Here is a 20,191-nt window from a genome sequence, read left to right on the forward strand (position 1 = left end):
GTGTATCCTATCACATTCTAAAGTATGTAACAGTTCTGAAACAGGCCAGAAGAGAGAGTAACTCTTTAAAAAGCTTCCAAGTCATTTTGAAGCCCTTGCTTCACCAAACTCCCAATACTACAGGAGGCAGATACAGTGGTAGCTAGCCACGTAAGCTGGATCCCCATCGCAGGTGACATCACTTACACACATGTGACCTCTCAAAGCTTCAGTAACACGGAATTGAGCGTTACACCGTGGACATACTTTCCGTCCGCCATCCTGAAGGTCAAACACTGGGATGGAAGAGGTCACTGGAAGAAGTGAGAAGCACTGGTAAGATTAATAAGATGATACTGGAAAAAGATTATTGGCTTTTTCGGAGAAGATTAAACAGTCTCTGAGGGGAATATTAAGATCGGTATGCAACCACAAGAGATCACTATGAGGCACATTCCTTTTATCATTTTTCTAACTCTATGGCAGGCCGGGGTCAGCAAATCATGGCTCATAGACCAAATCCATCCAGCTGACAGTTCTGTTTGACCCTTGAGCAAAGAATGGCTTTTACATTTTCTTTGTTATATTAATTTTTTCTTTAATTGTGGTACTATATACATAAAATTTACCTGTTAACCATTTTTAAGTATACAGTGAAGCAATCACCAGAGTATTTTTCGCCTTACAAAACTGAAACTCTCTAACTGTTGAATAATTCCCTATACCCCTTCCTAATCCCTGGCAACACCATTCTACTTTTGTGTCTATGAATTTGACTACTATAGGTACCTCATATAAGTGTAATCATACAGCATTTGTCCTCTCATGACTGGCTGACTTCAATACTTAGCAAAATGTCCTCAAAGTTCATGACATACATACCGTATGTCAGGATTTTCTTCCTTTTTTAAGGCTGAACAATGTACCATATTTTATTTATCTATACATAGTTGATGGACATTTAGGATGCTTCCACTTTTGGCTATTATGAATTATGCTGTTTTGAATATGGGAATACAAATATCTGGATCCCTACTTTCAATTCTTTTGGGTATATGCCCAGAAGTGTAACTGCGGGATCATAAGGTAATTTTATGTTCTATTTTTTGAAGGACCATCATACCATTTGGTATCTCACCAACAATGCACAAGGATTCCAATTTCTCTACATTCTCACCGACACTTGTTATTTTCTATTTTTTGGATAACAGCCATTCTAATGGGTGTGAAGTGTTATCTCATTGTGGTTTTGTTATGCATTTTCCTAATGATTAGTGATGTTTATCATTTTTTCGTGTGCTTAATGAATATTTGTTTATCTTCTTTGGAGAAATGTCTATTCAACTCCTTTGCCCATTTTTTAATGAAGTTGTTTGTTCTGTTACTGTTGAGTTATAGAATTTCTTTATATGTTCTGGATATTAGGCTCTTATCAGATATATGATCTGCAAATATTTTCTTCCATTCAGTGGGTTGCTTTTTCATTTGGTTGATGACATCGTTTGATGCCTTAAAGTTTTCAATTTTGATGTAGTCCCACTTAATAATTTTTTTCTTTTATTGCCCTTGTTTTTGATGTCATATGCAAAAATAATTGCCAAATCCAATGTCATAAAGCTTTACCCCTAGTTTTCTTATGAGAGTTTTATAGTTTTAGTTCTTAGGTTTAGGTCTTCGATTCATTGAGTTAATTTTTGTATATGGTGAACAGTAAGGGTCCAGCTTCATTTTTTTGCATGTGGATATCCAGTTTCCCCAAAACAAACATTTGTTAAAGGTTAAATGGTTGAAATCTTATAATTTCACGCAAGAATATGATTTTCTGATACATGAAAATTATATGAAACTCAAACTTCAGAGTCCACAAGTAATTTTAGTGGAGCAGTCATGCTCATTCATTTATATACTGTGTGTGGCTGTTTTTGCATCACAGTGACAGAGTTGAGTAGCTGTGACACAGAACACATTATGCATAAAGGCTTAAATATTTACTATCTGGTCCTTCACAGAGGAAGTTTGCTAACTCCTGCTCTAGACTATTGAAAACCTTCACGCTCATATTCTTCTATACTTGACAACCTCTACCAAATCCCAACTTTAAAAACTTATTTCAGAAATCCACCTTTTCCATGAAGGTATCTTTTGATTATCCCACCCATCTCTGTTCAATCAACCTATTTCACTAATATCCAAAGCACAACAGACATAGAATTAATTCTTTATGCTTAATTCATGTATACTTTTCAGAAATGGCTATTATCCCCTTTACTAAATTCCTATTAGAACGATGGTAGCAACTATATTTTATTTCTCTATTTCATAGTACAGAGCTCTGATACAACGAACTCTTTATTAATGTTTCTGAATGCCTGTATGCTCAGAGTCTTTAAGGTTATTGTACCTTTCACTGAAGACTCAGGTCCACCGGTTCGTTGAGAGCCATGGGCAGAGCTGTTGTTGGGTACCACCACTGGCCCAGGACTATGGCCCAGGGAAGGGATGGTGTTAAGGGTATTCACCAGTTTGGCCACTTCATTGTTATTTTCACCTGTAACCCCAGGTCGCTTCACAGTGACAAAGCTGGCAATGCTCACTGCAGGTGGAGAGGGGAAGGAGGGAGCTATGTTGGCCAAGTGATAATCATCTGTTCTCCACCCACCACCACATCCCAGCTCTGCCCGCTCTTCTTTCCAAGTCTCACCTAGCTTGGGATTTGGGGTCTGGTTAGATTGGCCTGGCGGCTGAACAGCTAGTTGCCCCAGTGAGGTCGGCTGTGTGGCAGTAGGAGCGGTGGAAGTGCTGGGAGTGGACTTGGTCTGCTGGGACTGAGACTGTGGGACGGTGCTTCGAATAGTGAGAGTGGCTGGGATGACGGTGGTAAAGGTGTTGGTGGTAGGCCGCACAGGCATTGTGGAGCCTGGCCTCACTGGGGTCATCTGAGAGAACACTTGTGGGACTCCAACTGTCGGCTTAACAAACTGGGTACCTGGGGCTTCAAAAGAGAGACAAAGAAGAGTACCAAACTTGGTCGATGAGCTCACCTATAATACATTCCCCTTGTCTTTATTGGAAATACTTGAATAGGAAAAGATTATTTACCCAAACTGATTGGTGACCGCCAGAGGTTACCAAGAGCACAGATTCTAATGTCTAGATAATAGGTGTCCAGGCTGATCAAATAAATTAGCCTAGGTAACTAGCCCTAACATTGTTAAATTCAAGAAAGAAGATTCCCATTAACTCCTCCCCAAACACCTTATCATACTGCTTTTTCTATTCCAAGAGTACCATCAGGAGTAGCCTGACCTTGGTATTGGAAGAGAAGATGGGTGAAGAGTGGGAGGCAGTATGGGCATATATGGGCCAAACAGTAGACTTCTGAAAAAAAAAACAATCTTTCTTTCTCAGAATACCAAAGGAGTCTTCCATTCTTTTATATAAACTCAAACGGAAGACTGGCTATGCCATTCTACTAGGAAGTCTCAAAGGTGAGTCTCCTGGCTCAGCCAGAGACAACTCCACTGACAAATACTTTAAGAAATAGTAGACTAGATACGAAAAGCTCCTTACACTGAAAGCCAAAAAAACCAGTGTGGGCTCTGAGAACAACAAAGACTTAGGAAGACAAGCTACGGATATACCCTTACAACAACTAAATTATTCTTTTTTTTTTGGCCTGAACTGTACTAAACTTTTAGATAGTAATAAAGAACTGGGGTAAAATTACAAGATTTAAAAAAATTATCTTTCGATTCAGTTTCTTTAAAAAAAAAAGTCATTGGCAATATTTATCACCAAAGAGTATGTCATTTGTTTAATTTATATCCAAAATCTATGCTATAAACTTAAAGCAAAATAAAGTATACAGAACAATCCCACCATGTAAGTGAGTAGACTTACAAGGAATATGGAATTGGGGAGTTTGCATTAAAATATTCCTTCATGATGACAAAGTTAATAGCTAAGACACCAGACATAGAAAACTGACTATATAAACCTTGTTTTACTACCTCATGAAGGAGCGTAAAAAGCTAAATGAATGAATGAATGAATAAATAAATAAGTAAGTAAGTAAATAAATAAATAAATAAGTGGAACCACCAACCTGGCCAAAGGTTAGAAACAGTTTTTTTTTTTAACTTGGCTTAAGTCATTTGGACACAGATGACTTGTATATTTTTAGATTTTCCTTAAATGCACTTAAAAAATGTCCTAGAGTATTTTGAGACAGTAACAACAAATCTTTCGGATGCGAGTTTATTTCAAGTGGATAGACATTTTTCTTACCTGGAACTAGTGTAATTGGTCTAACTGTTTGGCCTTGCTGTACGTTGAGCACAATCCCAACCTGATTCATTGCATTTTGTACAGGCCGGACATTTCTTACAGGAAACCCCTGCATTAAAAAGCAAAATGATCTTTAACATGGAGATCAGTTAACACTAGCAGAGATTGCAGTGAGACCTATGTCCACAAAAATTCCCACATTCTTACCTAGTGGTTCTCTTTCTAGAATTAAATGACTGAGATGGACAAACTCAGGAATTCTGGCAAACTTCTGAGTGACAAAATACCAAAACTGGAGAATAAGCATTGGTACATAGGAGCAAAAATAAAAACCTACTTCCTGTCTTAAGAGAACCTCAGCTTAAAATAATTAAAAAAAACAACTCATCCACAGAATGGTCCCTCAATTGCCAAAGGCACAGGAGAATAAAAATGACACTAACAGTATTTGTTGGAATGATTCAACATACAAACAGTTTCAATTGTTCCCACAGTAGTCCACTTCAAAGGCCAAAAACCACTGGCACATTTGTCAGAGAAGAGTTTGTAGCTCAGGAAGCCCCAGGCAAAGAGGAGTGTTTGCCTTTACAACACACATTCAACACTAGGCTTTCAATTCAACTCACATTATGTATCAAGTAAGTCCTCTTCCTTCTCTTCCAGAGATTTCCCTGTACTTCAACAATTTCACACACAATTTCCAAAAGTCAACTAACTTAACCCGTTTTAAGAAAAACAGCCCAAGCAAAGGGCCAGAAGCCTCGAGGACCAAGTGTTAAGGCTTCCTAATGCAAGCTTTCCCACTGATTTCAACCCAGACCTCAATCAATTCACTTAATAGCCCTCAAGGGGTATGAAGAGAAAATTACCCAGCTATATGTTATGTTGGGCTTTCTGCAAGTCAGCATCAACTTACAAAACAGCAAATGCAAAAGCCTTGTCAAAAGACAGGACTTAGAAACATTTTTAATTATGTTAACCTAAAGACTCTGAGTCAGAACTTCCAAAGGTTCACATGGTCTTTTCCTTCTCTGCCAAGTCCCAAAATTCAGAGTCCTACTCACCTGTGTAGTGATAAATATTGGTTGTGAGGCTACAGGGGAACTAGTCACATGATTGGCATTCTGCATGACTTGGACAGGTCTCAATACTGGTTGAGTAACCATTGTGCTCAGACCTGGGGTTGGATTCTGAGTTAGGATGAGTGGCTGTCCACCTTGTTGGACCAAAGAATTGCCAGCTAAAGGGTAAAAGGAAGAAGAAAAAGGAAAAAAAAAAAGGAATGTAAAAGAAAACAAATCCACACTTTATATGAAACATTATGGTCTTAGATAAGAAATGGTATACCACATATCAAAATGTCTAAGCCTGTCATCCACCTTGGGTTTAATGTTACCAAACTCACCAAAAATTTGAGTTCCACCCAAATCTACAATTAAGATAAAAACGGGTAGGTAGGGGAGGTTCACCAACATCTACCCCATATGTCTTAACATAGTAAGAGTTCTACATGACTATCACTTTGACTCTGATTTAAGTGACCACATATAATCTCCCCATACCATAAGTAAAACCTATTTTGTCAGAATGTAATTTCTTAGCTAACACACCTTCATCTTTTTAAAAGAGGACTATTCAAAGCCAGGCAGAGAAAGACAAGTATCAAATGATTTCACTCATCTGTGGAGTATAAGAACAAAGCAAAAACTGAAGGAACAAAACAGTAGCAGATTCACAGAACCCAAGAATGGACTAACAGTTACCAAAGGGAAAGGGACTGGGGAGGGAGAGGATTAAGGGGCATTACGATTAGCACACATATTATAGGAAGGGCATGGGGAAGGAAGTACAGCACAGAGAAGACAAGCAGTGACTCTATAGCATCTTTCTATGCTGATGGACAGTGACTGTAATGGGGTATATGGTGGGGACTTGATAATAGGGAGAGTAGTAACCACAATGTTGCTCATGTGAAATCTGAGCATAAGTTATATATCAATGATACCTTAATAAATAAAAATAATAATAAAATAAATAAAAGAGGACTATTCATCAGTAAACATTAATTCAGCAAATACATAGAGTCTAAAGAATGACATCTCCATTAAGTGAGTCAAATTTCAGAAATGGAACAAATTCTCTAAACAACCATTGTCTTTTACAGGTATGGAAACACAGACATTGACAGGCCACCTTCTTTCTCTTCATGTCATCCAAACTGATAAAGACCTGGTCAAAAACTAACCAACACCAAAGAAAAATGATGACTTCAGAAGGTAATGATTCATATTTCATTTCAACTATTAATATCATAAGCCAAAATTTAAAGTCTTTTTCATTTCTGAGAAAAGTAGTTTTTTAAGTGTTTTTAAGTCCTACATTTACTTACTACATTTGGCTAAAAAATAATCAATACTATTTCCTGATTTAGAAAGAATACTCAGAAATCAGAAAATTTCAGAGACCCAATGTATGTAAATTAAAGATTACAGTAAAGTATTGACTCAACTTTTTACCTCATATCATCAGAATGGTATGGACTCCTCTGAACTGTATGTTCCACTTGACAGATGGAGACACTGTAGTTAACTACAATGCCAGACCAGAGTGGCTATACAGGTGGCTATTAATTGGCCAACAGTGGCTTGTCTCACATTCTTTCAGAAATTGAGAGCCCATCAGTGGACTACACCCCTCATAGTTACTGGGCCAGCAGACTAGCGATTATAGATTATAGATTGACAGATAAACAAAATTTCCAAGTTCTAAAGGCTAATTATACTGGCAATTTAGAGTGTGTGTGTGTATGTGTGTGTGTGTGTATACATATACATAAAATTCATTGTATTTATACACATGTATTACATATATATTATATAAATACATACACATTAGCTGTTTAATTATGGAGAAGTTCAAATATACATAAAAATAGAACACAATGAATCCCCATGTATCACCACTAAGCTTCAACAGTTATCAACTATAAAACTCATGGCCAATCTTGTTACATCTAATATCTCCCACCCACTTAGCAGCTCCCATATTGTTTGGAAACAAGCTCCAGACCATATCATTTCATCTATAACTATTTCAATATGTATCTCTAAAAGATAAAGACTTGAAGAGAGAGAATATCAACACCATTATCGCTCCTAAAAAACACTATAATTGTGTGACTATAGTTGATTATACTGCATTACATAACTGAAATTTGCTGAGAACTTAGACGTTCATACCACCTTCTGACCCTCTGCCAAAAAAAAATAATGTCAAGTGATGGTTATATTAATTAACTAGATGGTGGGATCCTTGCACAATGTATTATTAAACACCAGGATATAAACTTTAAATATCTTACAATTTTGTCAACTATACTTCAAACTTAAATACGTAATTCTTTAATATCAAATATCCAGTCAAAATTCAAACTGACAATTATCAATTTGATATATATATATAATTTAGTTTGAATCAGCTTACAGATGGACATATCTCAGGTCTTTTAATCTACAGGTTTCCCCATCCATCTCTTTTCACCTATTTGTAATTATGGTTGAAAAATGTTGACTAAGCATAAAGATATTTTCCATTCATTATTTTAACTGCTAGGGTAAAAGAAAATAAATGATCTGTTCTTTATCTAAGCCTAAACATTTTTAAGATAATCACTGACTCAACATACCAACTGAATATAGGAAGGGAAGGGGTAAAGCTTTTTGCATTATGTGAAATCAACCAGCATTAACAAATCTCAAAAGACAGGCCTGGTTCCCATGAAATCTGCACACACTCTACTATTATAAATAATGTTAACAGGATTTTCTTCAGTCTCTCTAACATCTAGGTCATGTTTGAATTTTGGTGGATTGTTAGGACTTTTCCAGAAAAATAGTGCAAAACAAAAAAGTGGGTTTCTAAGCCCAGATTAGGTTCACAGTTCAACTAAAAGCAAAAGCCAACATAATGGCAAGTCACACTGGGTAAATTATACCTATTTATTTATATTCTTCAATGAATTCTATGAATTAGTTCTAATAAGTTCTAATACTTCTAATGAATAAATTATTTTAAGTAATTTCTGCATTCTTATTAAGTACTTCCTCAAAGTCTGACAATTCAAAGGTCTTACAAAGTTCCATTTCCAGAGGATGAAAGACGCAGTCAGAATCCCAAGGCTTAAATAAGTCTTTACAAGAATTATCCAACTAGTACCCTGCCTCTAAGTTTGCTCTCAAATAAACTAGGCACCTTAGTCATAAACTGATTAAGTTAGGGAAGGAGATTCAGCAGCTTGTCCCACATGTTTTGTTCATTTTACAAATCTGAGGGTCATGATTTTTCCCTTCATTCTTCTAAGTTTACTTACATAGCCTTAAAACAATGAGATAAGAGGGCTAAGTGGAGTTGGAATGGACTAAAAAGAAGTAGAAAATCACAGTTATAGTAAGAAATTATAACATTCAATTCACATCATTCACAGCTCAGACTTAAGTGTGGTTTATTTTACTTCATGTTTCTTTCCAATGCAAACATGTAACTCTATCGGAGCAATAGAAATAATTTCTAAATGCTGAGTGGTAGATTCTGAAGAACAGCAAAAAGGAACAGTAAAACCGCTCCAAAATTTTATTCCTGACACTTCAAAGAAAAAGCTTTGAGATATAATACATATACTGTACACATTACCCAGCTGAAGTACAAGTCAGAGGATTTTAGTATATTCACAGGGTTTATGTATTCATCAACACTATTTAATTCCAGAACATTTTCATCACCCCAAAAAGAAACCTTTATACCTGTTAGTAGTCATTCCCCATTCTCCTCTCCACAGCCCTGACCACCACTGATCTACTTTCTATCTCTGTGAATTTACCTATTCTGGGTATTTCTTATAAATGGGAGTTATACAATAAATGGCCAATTCTGTATCTGACTCACTTTTTTCATTTAGCGTTATGTTTTCAAGGTTCATGCATGTTGTAGCATACATCAGTATTAGTCTTTCATTCCTTTTAATGGCTTAATAATATTCCATTGTATGGATATACTATACTATATTTTGTTCATCCATTCAACAGCTTAGGCTGTTCCCACTTTTGGGCTATAATGAATAATGTTGCTATGAACGTTTGTGCACGAGACTGTGCAACTGTAGAACTGATGGGTCATATGACAACTCTATTTTTAACTTTTTAAGAAACTGCCAAATTATTTTCCAAAGTGGCCACACCACTTTATATTCTCACCAACAGTGTATGAGAGTTCCAGTTTCTCCATATTCTCACCAATACGTGTTATTGTCCATCTTTCTGATTACAGCCATCCTAGCGGATGTGAAGTGGTATCTCACTATGGTTTTGATGTATACTTCCTTATGACTAATGACACTGAAAATCTTTTCACTGCTTATTGGCCATTTGTATCTCTCTTTGGAGAAATGGCTATTCACATCCTTTGCCCATTTAAAAAATCTTCTCAGTATTTAGATTGTACTAGTTCTTTAGTTCTTTATATACTCTAGGTACATGTTCTTATCAGATATGCTATCTGCAAAATTTTTCTCCCATTTATGGATTATCTTCATTTTTTAGTATTACACTGTAGTAAGTAGTTCTTTATATATTCTAGGTACATGTCCTTTATCAGACATGTTATTTACAAAATTTTTCTCCCATTCTACAGGTTATATTTTCATTTTCTTGATGTGCCCTTTGAAGCATAAAAGGTTTTCATTTTTCTAAAATCCAATTTATCTATTTTTTCTGTGGTCACTTATGTTTTGGTGTCCTATTTAAGAAACTACTGCCTAAAACAAGGTCATAATGATTATGCCTGTGTTTGCTTCTAAAAGTTTTACAGTTTTAGTTCTTACACTGAGGTCTTTGGCCATTTAGAGTTGTTTGTAAAAGGTGTGAGATGGACAATGCTGTTCATGTGAAACCTTCATAAGATTGTGTATCAATGATACTTTAATTTAAAAAAAAAGGTATGAGGTGGAAATTCCACATTCTTTTCTTTGTGGAAGAAGTATCCAGTTGTCCCAATATCATTTGCTGCAAAAACTATTTCTTCATTGACCAGGAAAGGATTAAATTTTTTTTAACCATGTATCTCTCTCCATGAACCACAGCTATGTTGGAGTATAGGAAAAACTGTTTGCATACACCTTCCCCTCCCCCCGTTCACTTTTTAAAAACAATCTTTATCTTAATTATATTTTAACATTTGATCCATATAAAATGTTACACGCATTTAAGTTATAAAATATAATGATGAACCTAAATGTCCGTCAGTAGATGAATGGATAAAGAAGATGTGGTACATATACACAATGGAATATTACTCAGCCATAAGAATAAAACAGATCCTACCATTCACAAAAACATGGATGGAGCTAGAGGGTATTATGCTCAGTGAAATAAGCCAGGCAGAGAAAGACAAGTACCAAATGATTTCACTCATATGTGGAGTATAAGAACAAAGGAAAACTGAAGGAACAAAACAGCAGCAGAATCACAGAACCCAAGAATGGACTAATAGTTACCAAAGGGAAAGGGACTGGGGACGATGGGTGGGAAGGGAGGGATAAGGGTGGGGAAAAAGAAAGAGGGCATTACGATTAGCATGTATAGTGCGTGAGGGGCACGGGGAGGGCTGTGCAACACAGAGAAGACAAGTAGTGATTTTACAGCATCTTACTAAGCAGATGGACAGTGACTGTGAAGGGGTATGTGGGGGGGACTTGGTGAAGGGGGGAACCTAGTAAACATAATGTTCTTTCTGTAATTGTAGATGAATGATACCAAAATTTAAAAAAATATATATATATAATGATGAAACACCCTCAAATGGACCACAATTTGAGGTCCATTTGGACTAGACATTGTAAACATAAATTATCAATGTGCTCCTACTCTTTCCCAACCTCTGGCCTCCCTCCCACATATATAAAAATGTTCCTTTAAATCAAGAGTCAAGGAAATGGTTTTTATGTAGAGAGGACAAGGAAAAGCATAGAAACAGGTAAATTATAAAAGAATTATAAAAGTCAAATCAATGCCCCAAAAAAGGACAATCTTTTTAAAGATATAATTATTGGAGGAGGTAACTATTGATAACCAGGAGGAGCCTGACTGGTTTTGAAACTACTTTAAAACAGAGGGGAGTGGGGAGTAGGGGAAGAAAAGACAACTTTGTAACTTTCTAAAGAACTTCATCACTATATGAAATGATACTGAATTGCTTAGAAGTTATTCTCCCTTCCTATGTTACTTGTTTAATTAGTAGACAATATTCCAATACAATTAAACTGAAGGCTTATAGGGAAACTGGGTTTCATTCACTCTATTCTGAAGTATCATCCCTGTACCCAGGCTAGCATTTCAAGAGTATCTGATAAAAAAAAGATACAGAACTGTTTATATTACACACACACACACACACACACACACATGTCTAGACAAATTCAATCTATTAATGTGTGCTTATTTGTGCATGAAAATTTTTTGGAAGAATACATAAGACATATATAATTGTGGTTGCCAGTCTATGTTCATTTTTTTAAGACCATGAATATGGGTTAACATTTTAATTTGAATACTAGAGGCTTCTTAAGTACTTTATATCTATATATAATATATGTGTATGTATATATGTGTGTGTGTATATATATATATATATATAAATACATACATACTAATATATATATATAAGTTTGTACACAGGCCATAGGCGGGCTCAGGAGTCAAGGGTTCATTTGAGAAGTTACAGAGACTAGGTTATGTCAGTTATAAGATGTTCATCATGGGCCTTTGAATTCTGGGTTCAAAGAAAAATTTAGCTAAACTGGTTGCTAAAAGCACTTTAACAGAGTAAGAGAAACAAAGGAAAGCAGTATGTACAAGGGCCACAAACTTTGAAGTCTAGGTAATTCGTAAGGACATTATTTAGACTCTCTAGGCCTTGGTTTCTACATCTATAAAATGAGAAAATTCTCTACATAAGGGCTCCTACTTATAAGTTTCAAAAAAATTCTAAGGATTTTGCATGTGATAAAAACCATATTTTCAGTACCCAAAGATTGAAAAAAATACCTATGGAAACTAAAGATTTAAATTTGATATACCTAAAGTTCGCAACAATATGGGGAAAGAGCTACTGGTGGGCACTTATTTAGAGCAATCTATTAGGGCAATTTGACATTATCTATCACATTTTAAATGCCTGATCCCACAATCTCATTTCACACTTCAGATATGCTTACAGTGGGCACTGACACAATGCCTGAAGGTGTTCACCATTGTACTGTTTGTAATCACAAAAAATTGGGACTGTAACAAACATCTAGCAATAGGGGAGTAAATGACTATATCCAAACATAAGAATATCATATGCACTTCCAATGGAAATATAAGCAGACACAACATTTCTAGAAGGCCAATCCAGGAAAAAATATCCATCAAAACCCTTAAAAATTGTGATGACCTTTGATCTAACAATTTGACATTTAGAAATACATTCTCAGAGCAAAGGATGTGAAAAAAGAGACAGAGATGTTCACAACTCTTTAAAGTAGCAATATACACTTTATAACCTATTAATAAGTTACCCAAACAATGAGAAATACGGTCATCAAAAATGTTACAAATAAATATTTATTAAAATGAGAAAATATCCACTACATATTAAGGAAAAAAAAGCAGGCAAAGAGTAATGTAGAGTCTATATTAACCCTTTTTTGTAAAAAGTTAATAATTACATATAGCATATAAAAGTATATAAAAGTACATATATGTACAGAGTAAGAGTTACAAATGGTTATCTTCAGGTGGTGGGACTACAGTTAACAGTTTTTTCTTCCTTTTATTTTTACTGTCTACTTTTTCTATAATGCACATATTATTCTTGTACTAATTAAGCTATTTTATTTTTTAAAGGAAATAAAATAATTAAAAATAAGTTTTTTGTAGCAGTACAAGCATTCTATGAAGGTGCTTATTTTGGATATGCATCTTGAAACAACTTGCCAGTAACTCATATTCAGAGTGTAGAACCAGTCATCAAAAATGAAACAGAAACCAATACCATATAGCTTCTCTAGTCAGTAAATACACCAAAAAAACTATTCTTTCACCATTCTCCTTCAGGTGGACAACAATCCTATTCTATTTACCATACCCAGGAACCAATAACCAAATGAATCTGCCAGAGAAAATAACAAAACAAAGCTGCCCTGGGAGTGTTCTTCCCAAACTAGCAGGGCTCTCCTAATAAAAAAAAAAAACAGAAACAATAAAACAAAAACAAAAAACGCTCCAGATCTCTTTAATAGTTAGGAGTATTGGGTTTACATTTTCTGTCCTAGAAATTATCAGGCAAGAATCAGCTACCCTTTGACTTGAAACACCAGTGTCAGTTCAGTACTAATTCAGAAGGAACAGCACCATCTACTGAATCACCTCCATGTAAGAGCATCATTACTAAATTAATTCCAACTAGTAGAACGACATCAGTATCTAAAACTAAACAAGTACAGCTGTTCCTAAGACCTTTTTTATTCTCTCACCCCACTAGCCCAGAAAGAATTTCCCAATAATCCCACTTACCATTGTTGTTGGCAATTAGTGTGACAAGAGTCTTCTTTGTACTGTCACTGTTCTGTGCCCCGCTGCTACTAACAGTGGTAGATGTAGAGAGGTGCCCAGCAACAGAAGCATGGGCAGCGATGGGCACTGGAGCCGAGACTGGCTGCTGGTTCACAGAAACTGTGGGGAAGGGGAGGCACAGTCACTTGGAAACAGAGGCAGATGACACTAAAGGATTCTGTTCTAATCTTTCCTTTTCATTTTGTGGGTCTCTATAGACAAAAAGTTTCCTGCTTTTATTTGTAAGTCCAACTGTTCACCTGATTTTTCCTTCCACTTGTCCCTCACTCCACCAATGAGACACAATGCTTTCTCTGTCTCACATTTCATGGTTAAGTTAGATCACAAGCTTACTGAACCAGGATTTCATGTTTTTCATAGTACAAGCCAAACTCCCAGGACTCAAAGGTTTATTATGATCACTACTGGTATTCATACCATACATAGTAAGCCACCCACGAGACCCTCAACTGTGTCCTGTTTCAGCCCAAACCAATGTCATCTTCAGATCTCAAGGCAGGCAAGATAGAAAACAGAGCAAGAGATACAATTTTGGGGGAAAAGAACTACCACCCAGTTTCTGAATTCAGGACAATCTAGAATTTGACCCTGTAACATCACCTTTTTGAAAGAGAAGCTAACAAGCCTAAGTTTGTAAACTGTCCATGAAAGCAGACACAAAGAAAATTCTACTTAGCTCTCAAAGAAAACCATGTTCAAGTAAAACAAAGAAAAAAAACACAAGACTATGGGATCCAGTTTTGACTGGGTTACATAAATGAACACTGACATGCACCACCAGTTCACAGTCTCATTCATACATCATTTGGTAAGAGGAATGTTAGATGTTTGATAAACACTGGTTAATAATCCAACTCTCAATGCTTTAAATGAGTTAAATACAGTGTTTCTAACTTTATGTGTAAGGAAACTGAGGCATTTACAGACTAGAACATAGGAAAAAAAGGCAGCATCAGTGACACAATGAGACATCTCTGGATTCTTAAAGCCCTCTTTCCACTTCACACTTTCTTATAAAATATGCCATTCATTTGAGTCAATTGAGTCAATTCAAATAATAATCTAAGATCAAGAGTCTTTGTTACCTGTAGTAGTTTTTTCCACTGAATTATAATCTTCAACTACAGAATCCTCAATCACATCACTGATTTTCTGCCATGGCTCCAGCTCCTCCTCCTCACATTCCATGAACAGGTCAGTGTCCGCCATGCTGTAAGAAAAAAGATCAAATAATATATTGACCTCAGAATGGGAGAAATAATTTTATACAAAATATGGAATCAGATTCTTTAATCTATTATTAATCTACCCCTTGGGATCGCTCTACCACTTGCCCTAACCACCCCCCATTTTCAAGGGTCTGGAATTATAACTCCTATTCTGGAAAAAAAAATTTATTGTGAAAGAGTTCATGGCAAATTACTTAATAATTAGGATTACAAAAGTTTAATCTGTACTACCCAGGGCTGGCATTAGTGAGGCAAATCATGCTTTATTTAAAATTGATTATTTTGCTCATTATAAAATGTTTTTGCATCAATATAGATCTTTTAACAATGATACATCAAAATACTATTTATTTTGATTACTGAGCTTTTTTTACAACCCTTTAAATTCTGTACCCAAGATGAGAACCTCACTTGTCACCCTCTAGCGCAGCCCTATTACCTTGTACTCCACTATTTTAGGGTTAGCCTTTAATTTGAAAACATGCATAAACTACATGCTTTTAAAAATAAAGCCTACATTTTTGCAATGCAAACAGGAACTACTGCTATTTTGCCCTCCAATATTAGCTGACTGAAGGTCTATTTCTTTATCTTGGAATGGGAACAGTATTACTGCTCAATGTTCAAAGCCTTTACTGCAAAGGTTCTCAGTGGCCTTAGGATCTCAGAAACTTTTTCACAACACCCTTAAACCTTCCAAACCTAAATAACCAACCTAACCATTGTGTTTTAAGTAGTTAGGTCCATACAATTTGATACTATTTGCAAGATGCCCAACAAATGGCGTTGTTCCCTTGAAAATTTAAAATACCTGGGCAATGTCCCAGTGAGTTAGCTATAGCCAAGTGCCCAATGTTTTTAAAGGATAAAGTGCTTAACTTAATTCTAACTGGTCTCCAATATCCTACTTTAAGTATGTCTTCCTAAAACAAAACCACAGAGGGGAGAAGGTATGAGCAAAGAAAGAAAAAGATCTAAGGTATCAACTTAAATTTCCTTAGTTTCATATTTAATTTATACATAACAGCAGGCAATGGTAGCCAGAAATTGAATTAATATGAAACCAAACCCCTATCACAGGCAGTCTCTGAGCCGTGACTACACAACACATACTTCTGTATTTTCCAGTATAGTTCCACTGAAAAAGATAACACTTTCAAGAACTTTTTTTCTGCTTAATTTTATACCATTGTTCTTTGCTGGATTAACTTTTCTTAGAGCCCATAGCCAACAGATAATTAATCATAAACATCAAACACCCAGCAGAACGAATATAAACTGCATGACAGCTTCCACAGATGGTTTTCAAGGACCTTCTTTCAGCTGTGACCAAGCTGTAAGCAAACTGTATACATATGCTGAGCAATCCGCAGACTTTCCTCCAGAATAATTACAACTACCTGTATATATATATATATATATATACACACACAACAATATATATATTGTTTTTTATCAAAGTAAAAAGAACATTTAGTTTCCATTTTAGTCTGTATATTTTAATAGCCTATTCAAGAGGATGGTCTTTTATCTCAACTATTTATAGCGTCTTAAGAGACGGAGTGCATGCTTTATTTTGTGAAACAATGAATTTTAGTAAGAATACTGAAAATTTCTCCCATATGATCAAAGTCAGATTATGCTATTACTCCCTAGAAAAAAGTACTCTGAAAAACAGAAAGTGAGAAAGGCAGATCTGAAAAGACAGCAAAGAAAGATGTTTGTGTCCTAACTACTTATCAAGTGAGCAAGAAAACTTAGGTATATTCTCTGCCAAGACAACCAATCTAAGTTAAAAGACTAAAATATGGATAGAAAACTCAACTTAGAAAATACTTTTCAAGTTTTTCATAGTGAGCAAGATAGAATTAACCAATAAGGCTTGTCAATGCAGAAAATAATCTGCTCACTGAGCATACTTCAGATTTACAACCCCCTCCCCAAAAAGTCTCTTAAAGACACTGAAACAATTTTTCAAAGAGCCCTCAATTCCTTTTTCTAAAAAATTGAGGTATACAATAAAATGTAAAAATCTCAGTTACAGCTTGACTTCTGACATGTGTACACACTGTTACCGTGCCCAAATGGGAACAAGAAGCACTCTCGCTACATTTTCCCCTTTGCCTATTCCACCCATCTCCTACCTCTTCCCCTATATAACCACTGTCTGTTTTTTATTTGTTCATTTGTTTTTTAGATTCCACATGTAAGTGAAATCAGATGGTATTTGTCTTTCTCTAACTTATTTCACTTAGCATAATACCTTCCAGGTTTATCTGCGTTGTCTCAAATGGCAAGATTTCATTTTTTATAGCTGAGTAATATCCCATTGTGTATATGTACCACATCTTTCTCCATCCATCCACTGATGGATACTTAGTTGCTTCCATACCTTGGCTATTGCAAATAATGCTGTGATAAACATAGGAGTGCATGTAACTTTTCAAATTAGTGATTCTGTTTTCTTGGGGTAAATTCCCAGAAGTGGAATTACTGCATCATTTGGAAATCCTATTTTTCTGAGAACCCTCCATACTGCTTTCCATAGAAGCTGTGCCAATTTACATTCCTACCAACAGTGTATGAGGTTTGTTTTCTCCACATCCTTGCCAGTATTTGTTATTTCTGGTCTTGCTGTTAGCCTTCTGACTGGCGTGAGGTGATACCTCACTGTGGTTTTGATGTGTATTTTCCTGATCGACCATCAGCGGTGTTGGGCATCTTTTCAAGTGCCTTTGGTCATCTGTATGTCTTCTTTGCAAGAATATCTCTTGAGGTCCTCTAACTATTTTTGTTGTTGTTGTTGTTATCATAAATCTACAATTACATGCAGACCATTATGTTTACTGGGCTCCCCCCTTCACCAAGTCCCCCCACAATCCCCATTACGGTCACTGTCCATCAGCGTAGTAAGATGCTGTAGAGTCACTATTTGTCTTCTCTGTGTTGTACAGCCCTCCCCATGCCCCCCCAACACATTATACATGATAATCGTAATGCCCCCTTTCTTTTTTCCCTGCCCTTATCCCTCCCTTCCCACCCATCCTCCCCAGTCCCTTTCCCTTTGGTAACTGTTAGTCTCCATTCTTGCGTTCTGTGATTCTGCTGGTGTTTTGTTCCTTCAGTTTTTCTTTGTTCTTATACTCCACAAATGAGTAAAATTATTTGGTACTTGTCTTTCTCCGCCTGGCTTATTTCACTGAGCATAATACTCTCTAGCTCCATCCATGTTGTTGCAAATGGTAGGATTTCTTTTCTTCCTATGGCTGAATAATATTCCACTGTGTATATGTACCACATCTTCCCCATCCATTCATCTACTGATGGACACTTAGGTTGCTTCCATTTCTTGGCTACTGTAAATAGTGGCTTTTGGATGTAGAGTTCTATGGATGTCTATTAGGTCCATCTGTTCTAGGGTGTTGTTCAGTGCCTCTGTGTCCTTACTTATTTTCTGTCCGGTGGATCTATCCTTTGCAGTGAGTGGCGTGTTGAAGTCCCCTAAAATGAATGCATTGCATTCTCTTTCCTCCTTTAGTTCTGTTAGTATTTGTTTAACATATGTTGGTGCTCCTGTGATAGGTGCATAGATATTTATAATGGTTATATTCTCTTGCTGGACTGCCCCCTTTATCATTATGTAATGTCCTTCTTTATCTTTTGTTACTTTCTTTCTTTTGAGGTCTATTTTGTCTGATACTACTGGAACACCTGCTCTTTTCTCCCTGTTGTTTGCATGAAATATCTTTTTCCATCCCTTGGCTTTTAGTCTGTGCATGTCTTTGGGTTTGAGGTGAGTCTCTTGTAAGCAGCATAGAGATGGGTCTTGCTTTTTTATCCATTCTATTACTCTGTGTCTTTTGATTGGTGCATTCAGTCCATTTACATTTAGGGTGATTATTGAAAGATATGTACTTATTGCCATTGAAGGGTTTAGATTCGTGGTTAGCAAAGGTTCAAGGTTATCTTCTTTAGTATCTTACTGTCTAACTTAACTCGCTGATTGAGCTATTTTAAACACTGTCTGGTGATTCTTCATTTTTCTCCCTTCTTATTCCTCCTCCTCCGTTCTTTATATGTTGGTTGTTTTATTCTGTGCTCTTTTGTGTTTCCTTTAACTGCTTTTGTGGGTAGTTTTTATTTTTTGCCTTTAGTTAGTATTTGGTTGGTCTGCTTTCTTTGCTGTGATTTTATTTTCTCTGGTGACATCTATTTAGCCTTAGGAGTGCTCCCATCTAGAGCAGTCCCTCTAAAATACCCTGTAGAGGTGTTTTGTGGGAGGCAAATTCCCTCAACTTTTGCTTGTCTGGGAATTGTTTAATCCCTCCTTCATATTTAAATGATAATTGTGCTGGATACAGTATTCTTGGTTCAAGGCCCTTCTGTTTCATTGCATTAAATATATCACGCCATTCTCTTCTGGCCTGTAAGGTTTCCGTTGAGAAGTCTGATGATAGCCTGATGGGTTTTCCTTTGTAGGTGACCTTTTCCCTCTCTCAAGCTGCCTTTAAAACTCTGTCCTTGTCCTTGATCTTTGTCATTTTAATTATTATGTGTCTTGGTGTTGTCCTCCTTGGGTCCCTTCTGTTGGGGGTTCTGTGCACTTCCATCGTCTGATCGATTATTTCCTTCCCCAGTTTGAGCAAGTTTACAGCAATTATTTCTTCAGATACACTTTCTATCCCTTTTTCTCTCTTCTTCTTCTTCTTCTTCTGGTATCCCTGTAATGCGGATATTGTTCCTTTTGGATTGGTCACACAGTTCTCTTAACATTGTTTCATTCCTGTAGATCCTTTTATCTCCCTCTGCGTCTGCTTCTATGCGTTCCTATTCTCTGGTTTCTATTCCATCAATGGCCTCTTGCATCTTATTCATTCTTATAAATCCTTTGAGATTGTTTCATTTCTGTAATCTCCTTCCAGACATCATCCCTTAGCTCTTGTATATTTCTCTGCAGCTCCATCAGCATGGTTATGAGCTTTATTTTTAATTCTTTTTCAGGGAGATTGGTTAGGTCTATCTCCTTCT

General features: G+C 36.2%; 1 protein-coding gene across 2 annotated transcripts in view; it reads right to left on the reverse strand.

Annotated features, from left to right (window-relative positions):
* The window catches only part of POGZ (pogo transposable element derived with ZNF domain), a 46,851-nt gene that overhangs the window by 14,654 nt on the left and 12,006 nt on the right, over nt 1-20,191 (reverse strand). The window contains exons 2-8 of one of the 2 annotated variants that reach the window (XM_036905132.2): nt 15,020-15,144; nt 13,875-14,033; nt 5,331-5,506; nt 4,267-4,375; nt 2,681-2,971; nt 2,381-2,572; nt 187-293 (exon numbers count right to left, since the gene is read on the reverse strand). In XM_036905132.2, coding sequence (XP_036761027.2) covers nt 187-293; nt 2,381-2,572; nt 2,681-2,971; nt 4,267-4,375; nt 5,331-5,506; nt 13,875-14,033; nt 15,020-15,143 — 1,158 coding nt within the window. In that variant the 5' untranslated portion in view covers nt 15,144. Of the gene's footprint in view, nt 1-186; nt 294-2,380; nt 2,600-2,680; nt 2,972-4,266; nt 4,376-5,330; nt 5,507-13,874; nt 14,034-15,019; nt 15,145-20,191 lie in introns of both variants that reach the window. The other variant, XM_036905130.2, reaches the window with a different exon arrangement.

The sequence above is a fragment of the Manis pentadactyla genome, chromosome 4 (assembly GCF_030020395.1).
Source record: "Manis pentadactyla isolate mManPen7 chromosome 4, mManPen7.hap1, whole genome shotgun sequence".
Taxonomy (NCBI): Eukaryota; Metazoa; Chordata; class Mammalia; order Pholidota; family Manidae; genus Manis; species Manis pentadactyla.